At 42.2% G+C, this 21093-nt stretch overlaps 2 protein-coding genes across 2 annotated transcripts in view; both read right to left on the bottom strand.

Moving 5' to 3' along the window:
- Positions 1–2505: 2505 nt before the first annotated feature.
- On the bottom strand, positions 2506–13204 carry LOC133953396 (deleted in malignant brain tumors 1 protein-like). The gene is made up of 12 exons (XM_062387305.1): positions 13054–13204; positions 9803–10303; positions 9150–9659; positions 7657–8082; positions 6159–6446; positions 4645–5085; positions 4136–4344; positions 3764–3912; positions 3297–3539; positions 3023–3182; positions 2845–2920; positions 2506–2745 (listed from the first exon to the last, which is right to left on the bottom strand). Exons 1-12 carry the CDS (start codon positions 13127–13129, stop codon positions 2732–2734), a joined length of 3093 nt encoding a protein of 1030 aa, XP_062243289.1. The 5' UTR covers positions 13130–13204; the 3' UTR covers positions 2506–2731.
- Positions 13205–19467: 6263 nt separating this feature from the next.
- The window catches only part of slc26a11 (solute carrier family 26 member 11), a 9537-nt gene continuing 7911 nt past the window's right edge, over positions 19468–21093 (bottom strand). The window contains exons 13-15 of the mRNA XM_062387650.1: positions 20298–20397; positions 20071–20204; positions 19468–19976 (exon numbers count right to left, since the gene is read on the bottom strand). Of these exons, the coding sequence (XP_062243634.1) occupies positions 19866–19976; positions 20071–20204; positions 20298–20397 (345 nt within the window). The 3' untranslated portion in view covers positions 19468–19865. The remainder of the gene's footprint in view (positions 19977–20070; positions 20205–20297; positions 20398–21093) is intronic.

The raw sequence follows: 21093 nt of genomic DNA, 5'->3' as shown, positions 1-21093 counted from the left end.
GCATTGAGCCGGATTGGGCGGTGTTCAAAGCCTCCATTGCTGAAGCTGCGGCGGCTAGCTGTGGCCTCAGGGTCTTAGGCTCCTCAAGGGGCGGTAACCCTCGGACACCGTGGTGGACACCGGTGGTCAGGGAAGCCGTCCGATTGAAGAAGGAGGCCTTCCGGGATATGATATCCTGGAGGACTCCTGACTCGGTTCCAGGGTACTGACAGGCCCGAAGGGCTGCAGCTGCTACCGTGTCGGAGGCTAAGCAGCGGGTGTGGGAGAAATTCGGAGAGGCCATGGAGAAGGACTTTCGATCGGCACCAAAGTGTTTCTGGAAGACTATCCGGCACCTCAGGAGGGGGAAACGGGGAACCATCCAAGCTGTGTACAGTAAGGATGGGACTCTGTTGACCTCAACTGAGGAGGTCGTCGGACGTTGGAAGGAACACTTTGAGGAACTCCTGAATCCGAATAACACGCCCTCTATGTTGGAGGAAGAGCTCGAGGTTGATGGTGTTTCATCGTCAATTTCCCTGGTGGAGGTCACTGAGGTGGTCAAACATCTCCGCAGTGGCAAGGCCCCAGGGATTGATGAGATCCAGCCAGAAATGCTAAAGGCTCTGGGTGTTGAGGGGCTGTCATGGTTGACACGCTTATTCAACATCGCGTGGGAGTCGGGTACAGTGCCAAAGGAGTGGCAAACCGGGGTGGTGGTTCCCCTGTTCAAAAAGGGGGACCAGAGAGTGTGTGCCAATTCCCGGGGCATCACACTTCTCAGCCTCCCTGGTAAAGTCTACTCCAAGGTGCTGGAAAGGAGGGTTCGGCCGATCGTCGAACCTCAGATTGAAGAGGAACAATGCGGTTTTCGCCCCGGACGTGGAACTACGGACCAGCTCTTCACTCTCGCAAGGATCCTGGAGGGGGCCTGGGAGTATGCCCATCCGGTCTACATGTGTTTTGTGGATCTGGAGAAGGCGTATGACCGGGTCCCCCGGGAGAAACTGTGGGAGGTGCTGCGGGAGTATGGGGTAAGGGGGTCTATCCTCAGGGCCATCCAATCCCTGTACTCCCAAAGCGAGAGCTGTGTTCGCGTCCTCGGCAGCCAGTCAGTTTCGTTCTCAGTGGATGCTGGTCTCCGCCAGGGCTGCGCCTTGTCACCAATCCTGTTTGTGATATACATGGACAGGATATCGAGGCGTAGTCGTGGTGGGGAGGGGTTGCAGTTCGGTGGTCTGAGGATCTCGTCACTGCTTTTTGCAGATGACGTGGTCCTCATTGGATCATCGGCCTGTGACCTTCAGCACTCACTGGATCGGCTGGCGGCCGAGTGTGAAGCGGCTGGGATGAGGATCAGCACCGCTAAATCTGAGGCCATGACTCTTAGCAGGAAACCGATGGATTGCTTACTCCGGGTAGGAAATGAGTCCTTAGCCCAAGTGAAGGAGTTCAAGTACCTTGGGGTCTTGTTCGCGAGTGAGGGTACTATGGAGCGTGAGATTGGCCGGAGAATCGGAGCAGCGGGGGCGGTATTGCGTTTTTGTTTACCGCACCGTTGTAACGAAAAGAGAGCTGAGCCGCAAGGCAAAGCTCTCGATCTACCGGTCGATCTTCGTTCCTATCCTCACCTATGGTCATGAGGGCTGGGTGATGACCGAAAGGACGAGATCGCGGGTACAAGCGGCCGAGATGAGTTTTCTCAGAAGGGTGGCTGGCGTCTCCCTTAGGGATAGGGTGAGAAGCTCAGCCATCCGTGAGGAACTCGGATGAGAGCCGCTACTCCTTTACTTAGAAAGGAATCAGCTGAGGTGGTTCGGGCATCTGGTAAGGATGCCTACTGGGCGCCTTCCTTCGGAGGTGTTTCAGGCACGTCCAGTGGGGAGGAGACCTCTGGGAAGACCCAGGACTAGGTGGAGAGATTATATCTCAACACTAGCCTGGGAACGCCTCGGGATCCCCCCGTCAGAGTTGGTCAATGTGTCCCGGGAAAGGGAAGTCTGGGGCCCCCTGCTTGAGCTGCTCCCCCCGCGACCCGAACCCGGATAAGCGGACGAAAATGAGATGAGATGAGTTTAATTCATTGAAATGAATTAAACTCTAGCCCAATGGCCCAGTCCACATTTAAATGTAAAACTTTAACCATGGAATCATATTTTATATTCCATAGAATAGCCACTCCTCCAGCAATCATACATTGGACGATTCTTGTACTGAGGTCCGTGGTGGATTCACCCGCACCATGAAAGTCAGGGTGGAGAGAGTTTAATTTTTCCAAATCCTGTTTGGCCATCCAGGTCTCCTGAATGCACAGTACGTCACTATTGACTAACAGTGTATCCACAACCAGCCTCCTTGCCTTGTCAGCAGCACTTGCACACTTGCTTTTGCACATTCCCGTTAACCACTGTTATTGCCTGCCTCAGTATGTATGAGTGTATATTTATAATGTGCTTCGAGAGTGGATATGACTGTGCATTTATTTACACTATAGATGAAATTACAGAGAAACAGAGAAAAGAAAAGTACTCTGATGTTGATTTTTATTTTCTTCAATCATTTTCACACCTCATTACACAGCTAATACAAATCAGGAAAACCAGTGTTACGATTCAATTATGCAATGTAACATGTGTTTTTTCATCATCGATTTATGATTAAAGGAATTCAAACACAAAATAATATCACACTATGAAATTAGTTTATGTTATTAAAAACTCATTATATTATGCATGTATTATATGTTACCAGCTCACTCAGATGACCCTGAAGAAAAGAAGAAAGACGAAAAACATGGTGATTCCTTCTGTATTGATCATTGTGTTGACACATCCATCCTGAGAGCTCACAGTTAATCATACTCACAAGTGATTGGTCCAATGGTGAGGGGCCTCAGAGGAGCAGAGCTGGAAACAGAGCGAGATGTCCTTCTTCTGCAAGACTATGAAAAGGAGGGGGAATAACAGATCCAATCAAAACCAGTGTAAAGCTGCAGTGACAATTGGTCGATAATGCTATTGATAATGTGAAACCTGTGACGTACTGGGGCACAGCGGGAGCTCCCCTGGTCACACAGGCTGAGGCTGCAGTGGAGGTAAATGTCACTGTATTCACCGTGGATCAGGAAAAACACGGCGGAGAAACTAGCCTGTCGGGACGAGCCGCTCTCGATCACTTCCACTTGCTGTCGGTCAGTGGGGCACCTGGCAGTGAGGATGGAGCATGTCATGAGGGCCATTATACATCACATCATACACAGTCTTTCCCCCCATTTCTATTATAAACCACAAAGCATAATGATGGAGAGGGACACTTACTTGTTCTGGATGAAAAAGTATCGTGCGGTATCATTGGAGTTTGATGAGTCAGAGGCGTAGCAGTTCTCCAGGACAACTACAAAGCTTGGGTCTCTGACTAAAACAGAGACGCCCACATGCAGAGGTGAGCCCACAGGGAGCGTGATCAAGCCAGATGGATAAGGCTGAGTGAAGTTGGAGGTGTGGAACAGAGACATGGAGGCTCGAGCTTTGCTTCCTAAGCCTGAGAGGCCAACTGCAAACCTGTCAAAAATATAAGCCTTGTTATTATGATGACCTAAAAATACACAGGTGATATTGATGTGTCCTGGAGGTATAAAGCCACTGTGGCAAACAGCAGTGCATGCTTACGCTGACATGATTGGTTAAAAGTAACATAGACTAGACCAATTTTCACCAGGTTCGTCTTGACCATTTTACAACTGTAAAAAGTGAGTGATTGTAGTATTCAATAAAAAGGTACTTACGGCAGCACTGGTCTGACTGCCACATTCATGCTGGTGTCTGTGTCGAGGGGATACGCACAGGAGAAGGGAAGACTCACAGGACGTGAGAAGGACACATTTCCTCGGTAGAGGAATAAAACATTGGAGTAGATGGCATGTGTACGGTTGGTCTGAAAGACAGAGAGTGGTTCAATTATCAGTCACAAGAAGCTCTATTACAGATTGAGTGGTTTTGTCATACAGGCAGAAGATCTGGGTTTAAGATATTGTCTCTGCAAGTTCCTTCTAATCTGATCTCCCTGCAGAGGAGTACATTTTGGAACCAATAGCTAAGTCTTAATTATCGTAATAAAAAATGAATGGACATAACTTGAAAATTATCAAAGTATTTACCCTCAGTGTGTTTCCACAGGCACCTGCCTGAGCGTCCACCTCGTACCAAACTACATCATTATGCATTCTGACCCAGGAGCAGTTTGGAACTGCCAGGTTTCCGGAGAGTGGGTTCAAACCCATGGAAGTTATGGCAGCCATATTTAGCCCCATTTGGATTTTATCAAGTCCACAGATGAGCTGAGGAGGCTGGAGTGGAGGGCGTTGGACTACAGAAAAAGTTTTAAAAAGTAAGTAAATAATAGTGTGGACAAAAGAAGATAAGATGGTAAATACAAGATGAGACCAAGAGGAGAACTTCCATTAACATGTCACTGTGTGTAATGACTATTATTATATGAAAACATATAAGAAGTAAACCTACATTCACAGAATACACATGCATCTTCATAGTGTCTAAAGTTGTGGACCATAACCCTTAATATCTGCATATTCCAGTTCTATAGTGTTATCCTATGTTGTCTGACAGGGAGATTTCATTGGCTTTAAATCTACAAATAAGCATTTACCTTCACAGAAAACACCAGCATCCTCATTGTGACCACAGTTGTGAGATCCAATCCCTCGGTGCCGGCACTCTGTCAGCTTTGATTCGTTGCCGGAGCAAACCACATCGTCCAACCAGATGGGTCCACTGCCCTGTCCAAACCGTGCACTTTGTGGTGCTGACAGGACCCTGCCACAACCCAGCTGTCTGCACACAACCTGAGCATCAACCAGGTCCCAGTGGTCATCACACAATGTCCCCCACTGTCCACGGAGGAAGATCTCTACTCTGCCAGAGCAGGAGCTGTTTCCTCCATTGGCCAGGCGGACCTGTCCTTCGTCTCCTGTGCTGTTGTCCACTGCTGTTGTTCCAGGGGTGCCAGATGTGAGCGAAGCAGAGGTGAAGGTCTGAGATCCTGGATCAGCTGTGGTTGTTGAAACTGTGGAGTTTGGTCCTGGTTGAACTGCAAGAAAAATATATGTGAACCCACAAGACCAAAACAGCTTCCACCTGCATAAATATTAATACGGAAATCATCTTTTTAATTTCTCTGACCAGGAGGTTATGTGTTCACAACTGTTTATATGTTTGTTTGTAAGCAAGATTATGACCAAAATACTGAACGGATTTCCACAAAACCTGGTGGAAGAATGTGATATGGGTCAGGGAAGAAACACTTGTATTTTGGAGCAGATTCAGAACAGGGGTCACATCGAGCAGTTTTTTTATTTCACTTTGTTTAACTTTGCGAAATAGGTTGTTTTTCAACATTTTGACCATTTACGCAGGAAACAATTCATTGACCTTGATGAAATCCAATCTGGCACATTAAGGGAACTGATATCTATGAATGTGCGAAATTTGAAGCAGCCCCAATTAATTTAAGGCGACTGTCGGTCCTTGGTGGTGGTACGTGCGCCACTGAGTGATGTTCTAGTTTGTTTGTGTGTTCGTCAGCAGGATTGTGCAAAAAACTACCGAACTGATTTCAACCTAACCTGGTGGAGAGCTTTGGCGTGGGACTGGAATAACCATTTCAAATTCTTGTGTATGCAGATAACAGGTGGATTCAGGATCTTTTTCTACTTCCTGCAACTATGTTTATTATGACAGATAAATAATTTAAGTCATCAGACCTCTTCCTTTTTTTCTTTTATATTTGGACCATTAGAATTAGACAAATATTTTTGGGATTTACTGTAAGCAGAGGTACAGTTTGTGCTCTACTGAGTGTCACTCAAGTTAAAGATATAATTGATGATGTTATACTGAGGCACAAAACTCTATTTTACTTTCTTGACATTAACAGTTACAGAGAGTTGACCAGCCTCACTGGTGAAGCAGCCACGAGAAACACATGCAACAAAATACTGTTGATTAGAGACACAGATGAAAGAGAGACTTCAATAGGATTTCTATCAAAACTCAATTGATATCGGCATGAAGCACATTGTCCATATTTCTGTTCCACAGTGTTATCCTATGTTGTCTGACAGGGAGATTTCATTGGCTTTAAATCTACAAATAAGCATTTACCTTCACAGACGACACCAGCATCCTCACTGTGACCACAGTTGTGAGATCCAATCCCTGGGTGCCGGCACTCAGTCAGCTTTGATTCATTGCCGGAGCAAACAACATCATCCAACCAGATGGGTCCACTGCCCTGTCCAAACCGTGCACTTTGTGGTGCTGACAGGACCCTGCCACAACCCAGCTGTCTGCACACCACCTGAGCATCAACCAGGTCCCATTGGTCATCACACACCGTCCCCCACTGTCCAAGGAGGAAGATCTCTACCCTGCCAGAGCAGGATATGTTTCCTCCATTGGCCAAGCGGACCTATCCCTTGTCTCCTGTGCTGTTGTCCACAGCTGTTGTTCCAGGGGTGCCAGATGTGAGCACCTGAGATCCTGGATCAGGTGTGGTTGGTGAAACTGTGGAGTTTGGTCCTGGTTGAACTGAAAGAAACATGTATGTGAACCCACATGACAACAGCAGCCTCCACCTCCATCAATATTAATGAGGAAAACATTGTATTTATTATCTCTGACCAGGAGGTTATCTGTTCACACCTGTTCATATGTTTGTTTGTTAGCAAGATTACGCAAAAAACTACAGATCAGATTTCCACAAAACTTGGTGGAAGAATGTGATATGGGTCAGGGAAGAACCACTTGTATTTGGAGCAAATTCAGTTAAGGGTCACATCCAGTAAAATAAAAAATCACGTTCTTTAACTTTGCGGAATAGGGTGTTTTTCAAAATTTTGACCATTTATCCCGGAAACAATTTATTGACATTGACCAAATCCAATCTGGCACATTAAGGGAACTGATATCTATGAATGTGTGAAATTAGATGCAGCTCAATTTAATTTAAGGGGACTGTCGGTCCTTGGTGGTGGTACATGCGCCACTGAGTGATGTTCTAGTTTGTTGGTGCATTCGTCAGCAGGATTATGCAAAAAACTACCGAACTGATTTCAACCTAACCTGGTGGAGAGCTTGGGCGTAGGCCTAAAATAACCATTTCAAATTCTTGTGTATGCAGATAACAGGTAGATTCAGGATCTTTTTCTACTTCCTGTAACTATGTTTATTATGACAGATAAATAATTTTCGTCATCAGACTAATTCCTTTTTTTCTTTTATATTTCTACAATTAGAATTAGACAAATATGTGTGGGATTGACAGTAAGCGGAGGTACAGTTTGTGCTCCACTGAGTGTCATTCATGTTAAAGATATAATTAATGATGTTATCCTGAGGCACAAAACTCTATTTTACTTTCCTGACATAAGCAGTTACTGAGAGTTGACCAGCCTAACTGGTGAAGCAGCTACGATAATCACATGCAACAAAATACTGTTGATTAGAGACACAGATGAAAGAGAGAGTTCAATAGGATTTCTATCAAAACTCCATCGATATCGGCATGAAGCAGAGATTCCATATTTCTGTTCTACAGTGTTATCCTATGTTGTCTGACAGGGAGATTTCATTGGCTTTAAATCTACAAATAAGCTTTTACCTTCACAGACAACACCAGCATCCTCATTGTGACCACAGTTGTGAGATCCAATCCCTGGGTGCCGGCACTCTGTCATCTTGGATTCGCTGCCGGAGCAAACAACATCGTCCAACCAGATGGGTCCACTGCCCTGTCCAAAACGTGCACTTTGTGGTGCTGACAGGACCCTGCCACAACCCAGCTGTCTGCACACCACCTGAGCATCAACCAGGTCCCAGTGGTCATCACACACCGTCCCCCACTGTCCACGGAGGAAGATCTCTACTCTGCCAGAGCAGGAGCTGTTTCCTCCATTGGCCAAGCGGACCTGTCCCTCGTCTCCTGTGCTGTTGTCCACAGCTGTTGTTCCAGGGGTGCCAGATGTGAGCACCTGAGATCCTGGATCAGGTGTGGTTGGTGAAACTGTGGAGTTTGGTCCTGGTTGAACTGAAAGAAACATGTATGTGAACCCACATGACAACAGCAGCCTCCACCTCCATCAATATTAATGAGGAAAACATTGTATTTATTATCTCTGACCAGGAGGTTATCTGTTCACACCTGTTCATATGTTTGTTTGTTAGCAAGATTACGCAAAAAACTACAGATCAGATTTCCACAAAACTTGGTGGAAGAATGTGATATGGGTCAGGGAAGAACCACTTGTATTTGGAGCAAATTCAGTTAAGGGTCACATCCAGTAAAATAAAAAATCACGTTCTTTAACTTTGCGAAATAGGGTGTTTTTCAAAATTTTGACCATTTATCCCGGAAACAATTTATTGACATTGACCAAATCCAATCTGGCACATTAAGGGAACTGATATCTATGAATGTGTGAAATTAGATGCAGCTCAATTTAATTTAAGGGGACTGTCGGTCCTTGGTGGTGGTACATGCGCCACTGAGTGATGTTCTAGTTTGTTGGTGCATTCGTCAGCAGGATTATGCAAAAAACTACCGAACTGATTTCAACCTAACCTGGTGGAGAGCTGGGGCGTAGGCCTAAAATAACCATTTCAAATTCTTGTGTATGCAGATAACAGGTAGATTCAGGATCTTTTTCTACTTCCTGTAACTATGTTTATTATGACAGATAAATAATTTTCGTCATCAGACTAATTCCTTTTTTTCTTTTATATTTCTACAATTAGAATTAGACAAATATGTGTGGGATTGACAGTAAGCAGAGGTACAGTTTGTGCTCTACTGAGTGTCATTCATGTTAAAGATATAATTAATGATGTTATCCTGAGGCACAAAACTATTTTACTTTCTTGACATAAACAGTTACTGAGTTAACCAGCCTCACTGGTGAAGCAGCTACGAGAATCAAATCAACAAAATACTGTTGATTAGAGACACAGATGAAAAGGAGACTTCAATAGGATTTCTATCAAAACTCCATCAATATCAGCGTGAAGCAGAGATTCCATATTTCTGTTCTACAGTGTTATCCTATGTTGTCTGACAGGGAGATTTCATTGGCTTTAAATCTACAAATAAGCATTTACCTTCACAAACAACACCAGCATCCTCATTGTGACCACAGTTGTGAGATCCAATCCCTGGGTGCCGGCACTCGGTTAGCTTTGATTCGTAGCCGGAGCAAACAACATCGTCCAACCAGATGGGTCCACTGCCCTGTCCAAACCGTGCACTTTGTGGTGCTGACAGGACCCTGCCACAACCCAGCTGTCTGCACACCACCTGAGCATCAACCAGGTCCCATTGGTCATCACACACTGTCCCCCACTGTCCACGGAGGAAGATCTCTACTCTGCCAGAGCAGGAGCTGTATGCTCCATTGGCCAGGCGGACCTGTCCCTCGTCTCCTGTGCTGTTGTCCACAGCTGTTGTTCCAGAGGTGTCAGATGTTGGTGCAGCAGAGGTGATAGTTTGAAAGACTTGATCAGGTCTGGTTGGTGAATTTTTGGTGTGGTGCACTGCTGCTGTTTGAGAGGTGCCTTGCTGTCCTGGACCAGCAGTGGTCAAAGGAGTTGCAACGTCTGTTCTGTTCACCTCTGTTGACAATGAAAAACCTCAGTGTGCAATAACAAGTTTTTGTTCATAAAATGTCATCAATAGGACAATACATTCCTATAACACTTAAATGGGATGTATTAAATGGGAAAATTGAATTTGTTAGAGAGTAAAGTTTGAGTACCTGCACAGTAGGCAAGAGAGCATTTACTCGGCTTCACCAGTTTGTAGACGTAGTAGTTTCCGTTGCAGAGTTTGACGTTGATGATGTGTGAACTAAAAGAGCAGCAGCCGGAGCTCCAGTGACTACAAACAGTCCGATTTACAACCACACCTGGCTGTGTGGGATGAGGCTCTGTAATCCATAGAGGAGCGTGTGTTCCACAACTGTTTCTCTGAACAAACCTCTCGGGAACGTGGGCACTGGTTTTATTCAGGAACAGACGATACCAGTCTTGCCAGTTAACATCTCTGTCACAGTGTGGTTTCAGATTTATTGTGTTATCTGTCGACCGCCAGTCATTGTGCAGCTCAGTGTAGCGCTCACAGGGGTCAGCGCAGCTGATGAACCCATTATTACTGATGCAGTCCATGCCTGCTGGGCATACAGTGTTTCCACATCTGAACTGGACAGATTGGGAAGAGGGCCCAGATGTGGCGTTGGGGGAAGGCTCCATACATATCACTGCATGAAAAGAAGAATTTGTGTCAGTTAGTGTCGTTGCACATTTCAGTGGAATTTCAGGTTAAAGGCTATACACAGGAATCTAAAGGCACGACACAGAAAACTGCCAGGAAGTGATCCGCGGTTCCAGTTTCTGCCAGTTTTACAAGCCTGAGAATGTTGGCAGGTGACCCCCCTGCTCCTAGGCATGACAATGCTGCGAGCTGTACAAATGCAAATCAGGATAGTTTCACTCAGTTGTTTAGAGGTAACAACTTTTTCTAAAAAGGTACTAACTAAAGTAAATATTTGGCGTAAGTAGAAATAAGTATATAAAATCTTAAATTGCAGTTTATATAGATTTCCCCTATGTAAGTAAGTGTGCTATAATGAATTACATTGTATACCATGAGCAAACGTCAATGCTATAAAATTGAAACATTGAAATTTGCAATTTATTTTAGCATTTGCCTGTCAAGCTCATCCAAGATAATATTTTGTAATAGAGAGAGGGGCATTTTTATACAATATATATAGTAGGGGGTCCCTGCTCCATCTCTCGACCAGTTTGGGGGTCCTTGGCCGGAAAAACGTTGAAGACCCCTGACATAAAGTTCATCATTTGTCCCATCGCATGCCCAACCATTTGTCCTCCCAAAATACTGGCAAACTCAGCACCATATATTCACATTTCCATGGCATACTTCAATTGTCCTACTGTTGTTATTAAACTTTCTCAGTATTCCATTTAAACACTTTTATCCAAAGCGACGTAGAGTAAGTGCATTGAACGATCAGGGTACAAACACAGAACGGCAAGAATCTTGTAAGTACGTTAACGCAACACCAGAAAGAATAAACTGGTCCTCAGTGACATACTCATCCCATATAGATGTAAAGTACAATTTAACAACTGTTATAACCGCTGCTTCAAAAGTGAAAAGGTAATTTGAGAAGTTTTACTCTGAAAACGTCTCACTCAGCTCGTGAATACGTCCGTTCCTGAAGATGTTACGTCAGTCATTAACATCAACACGTTAGGGCTGGTCCAATCACAGACCTTGAATGAACTTTATCTGATCCATTTCGTCATTGTGTTTTCACACCCTGAGCCGAGACTAGCTGCAAGTCTGGATTTGCAGTGTCGAAAATGACTCCATTGTATGCAAGTAACTGTTAAGTCATTATGTTTTTTTACTGTGGATCTTCCAACGGTGATGTAGCGAGGCTATTTCCGTTTATTAATAATAAACTCATGTTACTCGTGTTGTTTTCCAGCAGCCTGTACTACGACATACTAAGACGTACTATGAGCCAGTATGAAGGAACGCTGTGAATAATATGCTAATTTGATCAGACCTTCGCTCCGCGACTCCCCGGCGGCCATCCCCCTTCCCAAGCCCCCACCCCCGTGTCTGTATGTTTCTGCCCGTTTGCGTCAAGGGCGAACGTGGAATTCGACGCTAGAGACAAGTCTCCCTGTGAAAGATACGAAGACAGTTTGATCCATGCTCTTCGTAAAATTGTATTCGCTTGTCCAAATGAAACCGTAAAATCCAAGATAGAACTTGTATTTGTACATAAAGTTTTAAGTACTCAAAAGGCACTTTTGGCAAGAATGAGTGTTTTAATATGGGAAATGTATTTAAGTGTGTATTTACAGACGTCAGTATGATTGAAAATCAACAGTGAATATTTCTTATATCACCTCAATATTAACAGCTATGTTCCACTTAACAGATTGTCCGAAACATTTCCTTGTTCTTTCATTCTCATATGAAAGAACAACAAAATAGCTGTGTTCAGGGAACAAGGAAATGTGTTCACTGATCAGAACATTGAGGACATTTCCTTGTTCAGCAGCCAACAGGTAGAACAATGAAGACATTCCTTGCTCAACAGCCAACAGGTAGAGCAATGAAGACATTTCCTTGTTCAACAGCCAACAGGTAGAGCAATGAAGACATTTCCTTGTTCAACAGCCAACAGGTAGAGCAATGAAGACATTTCCTTGTACAACAGCCAACAGGCAGAACAATGATATGCTTATTTTTTTTTTTTTGTAATAAGATAAAAAAATAGGCCATGCCACACAGATTACGAAAATGATGTTTATATTTGGCTTTTCTATGAGCGCAGTTAAACAGAAATGTGATATATTAAAATCAGTGGATTTGTATGGTTGATAATTCTCACGTTAAAATGAGTTTAAAAATCAATGAAATTTGAAAGGACATCGTTTAAACTGATTGTGGTAGGTATTCTTCACACCCTGCATGAGTAATAGGGTTATAGGGAATAAGCAATTAATGCTATCTTTTTCATAAGTTGTAAGCTTCTATTCCTTCACTCTGTGGACTTTTTTTATGAATGTCACTTTCAGCTCTCTCTGAGGCTTCCACACCCCCCCCACCCTGCTAATATAGTTATTTATTTGGTAGTTTCCCCTCACTTTTGTCAAAGGTTAAAGACAGAGGGGGTCACACCTTCCTAAGCCTTAAGAGGCAAATTGGGAAAATGGGCTATAGAAATTGATTGAATGATTAAACAGTTGGCAACTCTAAATATACAATATCCTGAGAGGATGATTTAAAGTTATTTAAGGACAGATTAAACACTTGATCATAGAGAAAATGTAAAATAAACAAAGTCAGACTTGTGAGGTGCGATCTGTGAACACATTCTGCTAATTTTCCTTGTTCACCAAAATTGACTATGTAATCGGGTGAAATGAAATTTAACTTCAGATGACAGAAAGTCAGACTGCTTACCTGAGGTGTTCCATGTAACCAACTGCAAAATTAGAAGCAAGAGCAAATCCCTAGGCATCTCCATCATGGACCACATCCAAGACACAAACTTGTTGAAAAGCACAAAGAAGATGTATGAAAATGATATGTTCAAATTATGATTGTGACTCTACTTTGCTGTAGAGAATGAGTGAAAATCCAGTAGATGCTGAAAAACCTGTTGGAGACATTTTCCAAGTGAGCGACAGCATGATCATGTATAGACCTGTCTTTGTTCTGTTATGGCCTGCACGTTTTAGGCCACAACAATCAAGTGAAGTCTACACAGAGTTTAAATCATCGCAACATGTTTTAATAATATCAACAGAATAACCAAAAATGTGTGATGTTAGGTCAGTTGTCAGTGGGTGGTGGAGGTGTTGAATGTAGTGGACGCCATGTGTATGTAGCAGGTGTTGGATGGCAGAGAGCAGTTCATTCGCAGTCAAGAGTAGACGGAGCATCGAAGTCAAGTCAGGTCAAAACAAAGCAGCAAACCATAAGCAACAGAAAACACAGACAGGACAACACACACGGCAAGGGCCATCACAGTTCGCAGAGGACAACAGGAAAAGGTAATTTGTGAAACAAATAAGCAGGTAAATAATAATGCTGGTTTGATTTGACGACAAAAATGTTACTTGTTAATCAAAACAAGACAAAAGGATCCAATTCAAACATAATGGTGTTAGAATATGGTTTTCGTGCAAACCACAGGCCTCCTGTCAGCCTACATGTGTGGTCAAAGCTTGAAACAAGCAAACCGCATGTTCTGGAGTGAACTCAGTCTCCCAGAGTGCCACATGTTTCCTTTGTCTTAAGACAGTCAAGGAACTCCGTCTCCCAGGATGTAACAGGATGCTGCATTTCCTGTGGTCTGGGTAATGTCACACATAGGTGTGAAAAGTCACAATGCTCACCTCCTATTGGTCACTGTAGCCCAGGACTCGTGAGGTCATCAGGCCAATTTAACGGGACTGCTGCCCAAACTCATTCTCTTTCCATCCACCCATCGAGGACAGCAGGGCTTTCCAGACGTTTCTCCTGCATTGCTGAGGAGAGGGCCTGGCTGCCCCAGCCTACTCTTCTCTTCCCACCAACTACAAGAGGTCAAAAGTGCAGCTCCCAGCTCATCTTTTCAAGGAAATCTCCTTGCCTTTCAAGTTCTACAAACTCCTCGTAGCGACGCGATGTCCTGCAGAAAACTTCAACAAGCAACAGAACTTCACAGCTCAACAGAACCGCTAAGGCAGAAACCTCTCGACCATAAAGCCAGGAGACGTCACAGAATTGCGAACTAGACTGCAACTAAATTTCCCTTTTCCCTCGGATTGGTAACATAATCTGGGCTTAATAATTATACATGCTAAGCAAGACTGTTTATTCGATTCTGTGTGTGTTTATAAGGTTGATATGTGGTGTGATATTGTGGCAACATGTTAAATGAAAGCTAATGTTAAATAGGCCCTACATAGGCTTCCTCGGTAGGTCTCTCTGACTCTTGCATTCTCTGATTAACATCTACACAGACACGCATAGCTTTCACCTAGTTAAACCTTCCCCCTCGGCCGTAAAGCAACAGCCGTAAGGCCACCTCAGAAGAAGGGGCTGGGGCTCTTATCTTAGGGGTTAAACAACCATTTTGAAAGCATTCTAGAAAGGTGTGAAATTTGGTCAGCCATTTTGGGAGGCCCCTAATTTACATTCACACACACACTCATATTTAGTTAGTTAGTTTGATTGTTTAGTAATTTGTGTTTTTATACTTTATTATGTTCATAATAAATTTTCTTTTTTCACAATTGTTATTTCATTAATGTGGATAGGTGAATTTTGCCAACCGTTACACTGTTAAGAACTCCATAACCTTCATTGTTCATTATATCATCTTAAATGGTAAAATTCTAATTGAACTAGATCTAAATGAGACTGATCTAAATCAATAAATTGGCTATCTTTTCCCTTCTATGAAGGGTAGTGCCCTGCGAGAATTTTAACCAATTAAAGTTATGATCTTATATTAATATTTTAAATATTAATGATTTATATTTTATTTGATAACCAAATTTATTGAGTGCCTAAAGGCACACCATTCTATGGTAACACTTTTTAAGCACTGACACACAGACAAAAGCCCTTAGTCAATATATTTTATGGTTCTTCAATCATTCGCAGGTCAACATACAGTGCGGGAGACCTTTTGGTTTTGACAGGTTTGCACATTCCATTGGATCAACCTCCTTGTGCCAACAACTGGCACAGACTGTTGAAGTGGATGAACATATTTGTTAAAGTCCAAGGTCCCACATCATGTAACAGCATCTCCCCGTTTTCATGTTCAGGCTTTTACAGTCAGTTTGACGGAACAAATAATATTTGCGTCAGTTTCTGGAAATTGTTAGGTCGACGTATATTTCAACTAGAATGGTTATCAATAGAGCATGTAATGGAGAACTCCTCTGATCAATGTCTTACTGCAGTTTTGACTGTTTTCTGAGCACTTAACAGTGTTGTGCAGCTTCACACCTCTCATGAACTAGTTCAAAGTTCAGTTCATAGAAGTAAAAATGAAAAGTTCACGTTCATAGTTCACCAGTTCAATTCTTAACTAGTTCATAGATCAGGTTATTTGATAATTTTAAGGTGGAGAGTGAGAATGAAAGACTTAACTTGTTTTTTAAAGAAAACGATCATTAGTTCTTTATCTGGGCATTTGTGTGCTGGGTTTGATTCCTCTTTCTGTATCAGTGATGCCAAACAGCAGACGTTTCCCGTCGGCTTTCTGTCTTGTTTCTTGCTCATCACATTGTATAAAACCCCTCCTTTTTAACCTTCTCGTTGTTGCACTCTAAGCCATGTTGCTGATGGTGTAACCCTCTGCAGAGCTATTATTAAACCTCTAACACAACTCCAGTCTGAAAAAACTCATTATTTCACATCTCAAGATAAATTTCAATGACAAGCACATACAGTGCTGTGAAAAAGTATTTGCCCCCTTCCTGATAACCAGTCCACAGAATATTTGCCAAAAAGTCTTAGGGATCATCAAGATGTTTTTTGGCAAGTGTGAGACAAGCCTTTGTTGTCTTTTTTGTCAGCAGTGGCTTTCGCCCTGGGAATCTGCCATAGATGACACTTTTGCCCAGTCCCTTTCTTATTGTTGAATCATGAACACTAGGCCTGCGATTCTTTAGATGTTGTTCTGGGGTCTCTTATGACCTCCTGGATGAGTCGTTGATGTGCTTGTGGAGTAATTTTGGTAGGCCGGCCACTCCTAGGAAGGTTCACTGTTCCAAGTCTTCTGAATTGTGGATAATGGCTCATACCGTGGTTGGCTGAAGTCCCAAAGCCTTAGAAATGGCTTTATTACCCTTTCCAGGCTGATACATGTCAATTACTTTGTTTCAATTACATGTCAATTACTTTGTTTCAATTACATTTTTTAATTTTATGAAGATCGTCGCATGATGTGTTGCCTTTTGACATCTTTTAGCCTACTCCCTCCCCTCACTGCTCTGTGTGTCCTGCACCAGATGGGTCAAAAGCAGAGATTAAATTTCCCTTCCTGCATGAGTGTGCCTTTGCATGTCTGTGCATGTGTTTGGGATGAATAAATGGATCTTAATCTGGATCTGGATCTTGATCTCCACTTTGTCAGACAGGTTCTATTTAAGTGATTTCTTGATTCAACAGGTCTGGCATTAGTCAGGCCTGGGTGTGGCTAGTGATATTGAACTCAGCTTTCCCAAAAATTTATTAATAACAGTTCATTCATGATTTATCAAGGAGGGGCAATTACTTTTACACATAGGGCCAGGTAGGTTTGGCTAGCTTTTTTCCCTAGATAAATGAAATCATCCTTTAAAAACTGCATTTTGTATTTACTCGGGTTTAAAATCATCTAATATTAAAATTTGTTAGATGATCTGAAACATTTAAGTGTTACAAATATGCTAAATAATAAGAAACACTGAAGGGTGAAAATACTTTTTCACAGGACAAACAGTTCACTTGAATTCAGTTGAGCTGAACCAAATTACATATACTCATAGATATCAGTTATCTTAATATGTCTGATCAGGTGTTATTGTTATGCTATTCCCTGGGAAATTGTCAAAAATGTTTAAGATAGTGTGCAGATTGATTCTTGCTTGACCCATGTCCCATCCTTCCACCAAGTTTCATGATAATCTGTCCATTAGTTTTTTTGTAATTCTGCTGACAACAAACAAACAGACTAAAAGGGCGCTCAGAAGAGTACATACCTCCACCAAGGCCAAACTGTCCCTGTATGAAATTTAAGTTCACAACATCCAGATTTTTATTTGGACCTGCACCTAATTTCGCACACTCGTAAATAGCAGTCCCCAGATCATGTCTGATATTTTTCATCAAGCTCCATGAATCTCTGAGGAATGAAGGCAAATGTTGAAAACGCCCAAATTCACAATGTTAAACAAAGGGAAAGAAATTCCTGATCTGGATCCATACAGAATGTAATGGTTCACTTTGCATGATAAAACTGAAAAATGGACGGCACTGGTTGAAATGTTATTTTGAATGAATGAACAGATCTTTGAGGTTAGGAGTGCAATGTAAGATCAAATTACAGCGGATTACATTTCCCAATTTCTCTGAAAGATTTATTGTTTTTATTATATGGAAACACCAAGTCTTATCACCATTTACCAAGGGCCTTTGAAGACAGGGATCACAATGTGGTTAGAGTGACAATGATAACAGCAACTAATCAATAAAAGCAATTAGAAGACAGCAACATGAAAAGCTTTAAATACAGATCAAATTAACAATAAAAAGAAGACGACATAACATAAAAGCAAATATATACAAAAAACATATGCAGGAAAACATAGAAAATCTGTAAAAATAGGTCTTAAGAATTGATTAACCTCCTTGCAATCACCGTACCGCAGATGGGACGGTGATTGCAAGGAGGTGTGTTTCTTTATCGATCAGCTTCAAACATTTTATTTAAAGAACTGCGTCGTACAGCTAGGTACTAATGTAACATATCGTTAGAAAGCTAAGATTCTTCTGACCATTTCAAGATCCGATCACCAGAGCCGGTACAACCTTGTTCAGTTCAGCGTCAGTCAGACCGGAAATTAGAAAAAAGTTGACGTCACTTACCTGAGAATCATCATATTAATCCACAGATCGATAAAATTCCAACAAAAACGGTGTTGGTACATTGCCAAAGGTCCAGACGATCCAATCCAGTAACATAATCAGTCCAAAACACTCTATTACATCAAAGAATAGCCACTGTCAGCTGTTGCATAATGTCAGCGCGCCGTCAGCGTCAGTGTTTCGTCCCCGTCGCTACTGCTACATGTTGCTAAAATGTATGAAAGATGTTTATTTGTATACATTTTAACCCATATGACCGTTTTTGTCTCCTTTATATAAAAGTATGATTTTGAGTGTAAAATTCGCCTTTTTAGCCTGGTTGGTTACCATGGTTACAAAGGGCTATGGAGTCTCCAAATGGCCTTTGTGGAAAACATGGCCTTAGGAAAAAATCTGTTAAATATTCATTTTCTGTGGTATTGTTATCAAATTTAAACTTGGGCTAGTCAAGGCTTCATGCTAGGGTCCCATTGTGTTTTTCAGCTCATAAGTCCCAGCTAGAGTCATCAGTCGGCATCTGTTTACCAAAAATATTCAGGCGAAAATAAAAACCTTCTACTTCACTGTGTGCCAACTGCTATTATTCAATGCCAGTAGTACTTAGAATGATTCTGACTGTTAGGAGGGAAAGTGCAGAATGTTACCTTTCAAAAGAGACCAAGACCATGCATTTACTCCAAATGGTTCAAGAACAGCTTTCAATTTAATTTGGGTGTCTTCAAACAGGCGTTTTAGAAAAATTAGCCAACCACACCCCCCTGTGGAGGTTGCTCTTCATTCTGATAAGACAAATAATAAAATAATCAAAACGGAAAGTATAGAACACAAATCATCACCTTTGACTTGGGTTCATGTTAATGTTTTCACGTTTCTTTATGGGACTGGCACAGGGTAGTGCTGGAGGTTTGGTTTTCAATCAGCATTTGTTTGCCAGTTGGCAAAATTACACACAAACTACGAAACAGACTTGGTGGAAGACTACGGTATGGGTCAGGGAGGAAACCACTTCATTTGGATGCTGATCCATTTCGATGCTGATCCATTTTGATATACATGTGTCTTCCATTTTCTTTGTGAGGTTTGAATGTTCTCCTTGTGTCTGTGTCGGTTTTCTCTTTGGCTTCAACCTCGCTGCAACCCTCATAGGAGAAACAGCTGAGATGAAGTCAGGATGGATGGTAAATGTACGATTGTGCAGCTTCACTATGACTCAAGTGTTGTTGGACATAAAGACACTCAAACACACAAAATATACACTTTTATTCACTAACAGTTATATTTTATTTTACAATTTTTATTGTAAATCTATGAATTAAAAAATTGGGATACTGTAAATTCAGATTTGGTCTCTGGCAGCTCTCAGAGGGAGTGCTCTGTTAGTAAAAAAATACAGATTTCCGACACATAAAACTCTTTGAAACATATTATAAGACGTCTGGTTCCATGTTTCAGAGCACAGGTAACTTAGTGTTGGAATGATGAAGATTGCACAATCATCTCTATGACAGGTTCTAATGACAGGAAAAAGGGTGACATCTAACTGACAGTCAATGGAAGTAGTTGATACAATTGATATTGGTGCAACACTGCAACTGTCCACTGTCAAACATGTTCACCCCTGACTGTGATTGGACAGTACTGTGTCAGTCCTCCAGGAGGCGTCCTGGCTCCACTCGCAGCAGTGCCGCCTCCACACTGTCTGTGCACCTGAGGCCCTCCAGATCAGCCGCTAAGAGAACCTCCAGAACAGAGGGCTGAGGGAGTACGAGTGAAAAACACAATAACTCTACATCTAGTTTGCTGTGGTTTTTATAAAAACTGAATTCTGGCCCAAAATAATAATCTCACCTGTAATCTGGAAAAGATCAGTTGCACGTCTCGTTGTTTGAACTGCCTCAGTACGTCCCTGAGCTCGCTGACCACAGTGTAATCTATGATGCTGACGTGATGGCAGTCCAGGACCACTGAGCGCGGAGGAGACGCTGAGGGAGACGATATGGGGGGGAGAGAAGAGTGAGTAAATGACAGGAGAAAGAGAGGAGGTGATGTGAAGTGTCTGATACACAAAACCTCACCTTTCAGAGCGTGGGTGTGTATAATGTGGCTGAGATACTCTGTGGCTGGAAAACTTAGTCCACTGCTCAGCTCCATCACTAGTGCACCGTGATCAGACACCTGCACGCAATACACACACACTGTTAGCACAAACATGGGTATACATGGACTTTAACTCTGAGACTTCTGCGTCTGGTGATTCAAATATCCCTAAGTCTCTAATCATCATTTTTGACAGATAATCATATTTCTCTGAAATATCTTACTGTGTCCGTAAAGTAAAGGAGAGGATTAGGGTTAAAACGTGATATCAAAATAATATAAAATGTTATTTTAAACAGTAATATCAATTGTTATTGTGGAAAACTGAGAACCTTTTTTCCAGCATATCCAAAGAACTAAATTCCTGAGGCACTAAACCTCATGACTTGAAGCTAAAGTTCGGTAAATGTGATATTGCATTTAATCAGTCCTGATTGGTAATTTGGAGAATAACTCACACTACCATAGATATTAAAAAAAACTATAAAGCAACCTTGGAATAAAACATAATATAAAAATCTTCTGAGCATTTACTGTACTCTCATGACAAATATCATTACACCTCCAAACCTTCCATTAACCATCACAGTGGATGCAGTGCCTTTTTTTTCCACAGCGGTGAAGAATGAAGTTTAAATCCCATTACCTCAGGTTTTGTTCAAGGATGAAGTCTGAGAAGTAGATGATGTGAGACTGTGGTGTGTGTTATAAATAATCACAGCAGGAAAATGATTGATTTTAATGTGTAGAAGTTTGTTTGGATTTCTTGTTCAG

This window comes from Platichthys flesus, chromosome 5 (assembly GCF_949316205.1).
Source record: "Platichthys flesus chromosome 5, fPlaFle2.1, whole genome shotgun sequence".
NCBI lineage: Eukaryota > Metazoa > Chordata > Actinopteri > Pleuronectiformes > Pleuronectidae > Platichthys > Platichthys flesus.
This window is presented reverse-complemented; position numbering and strand designations above follow the sequence as displayed.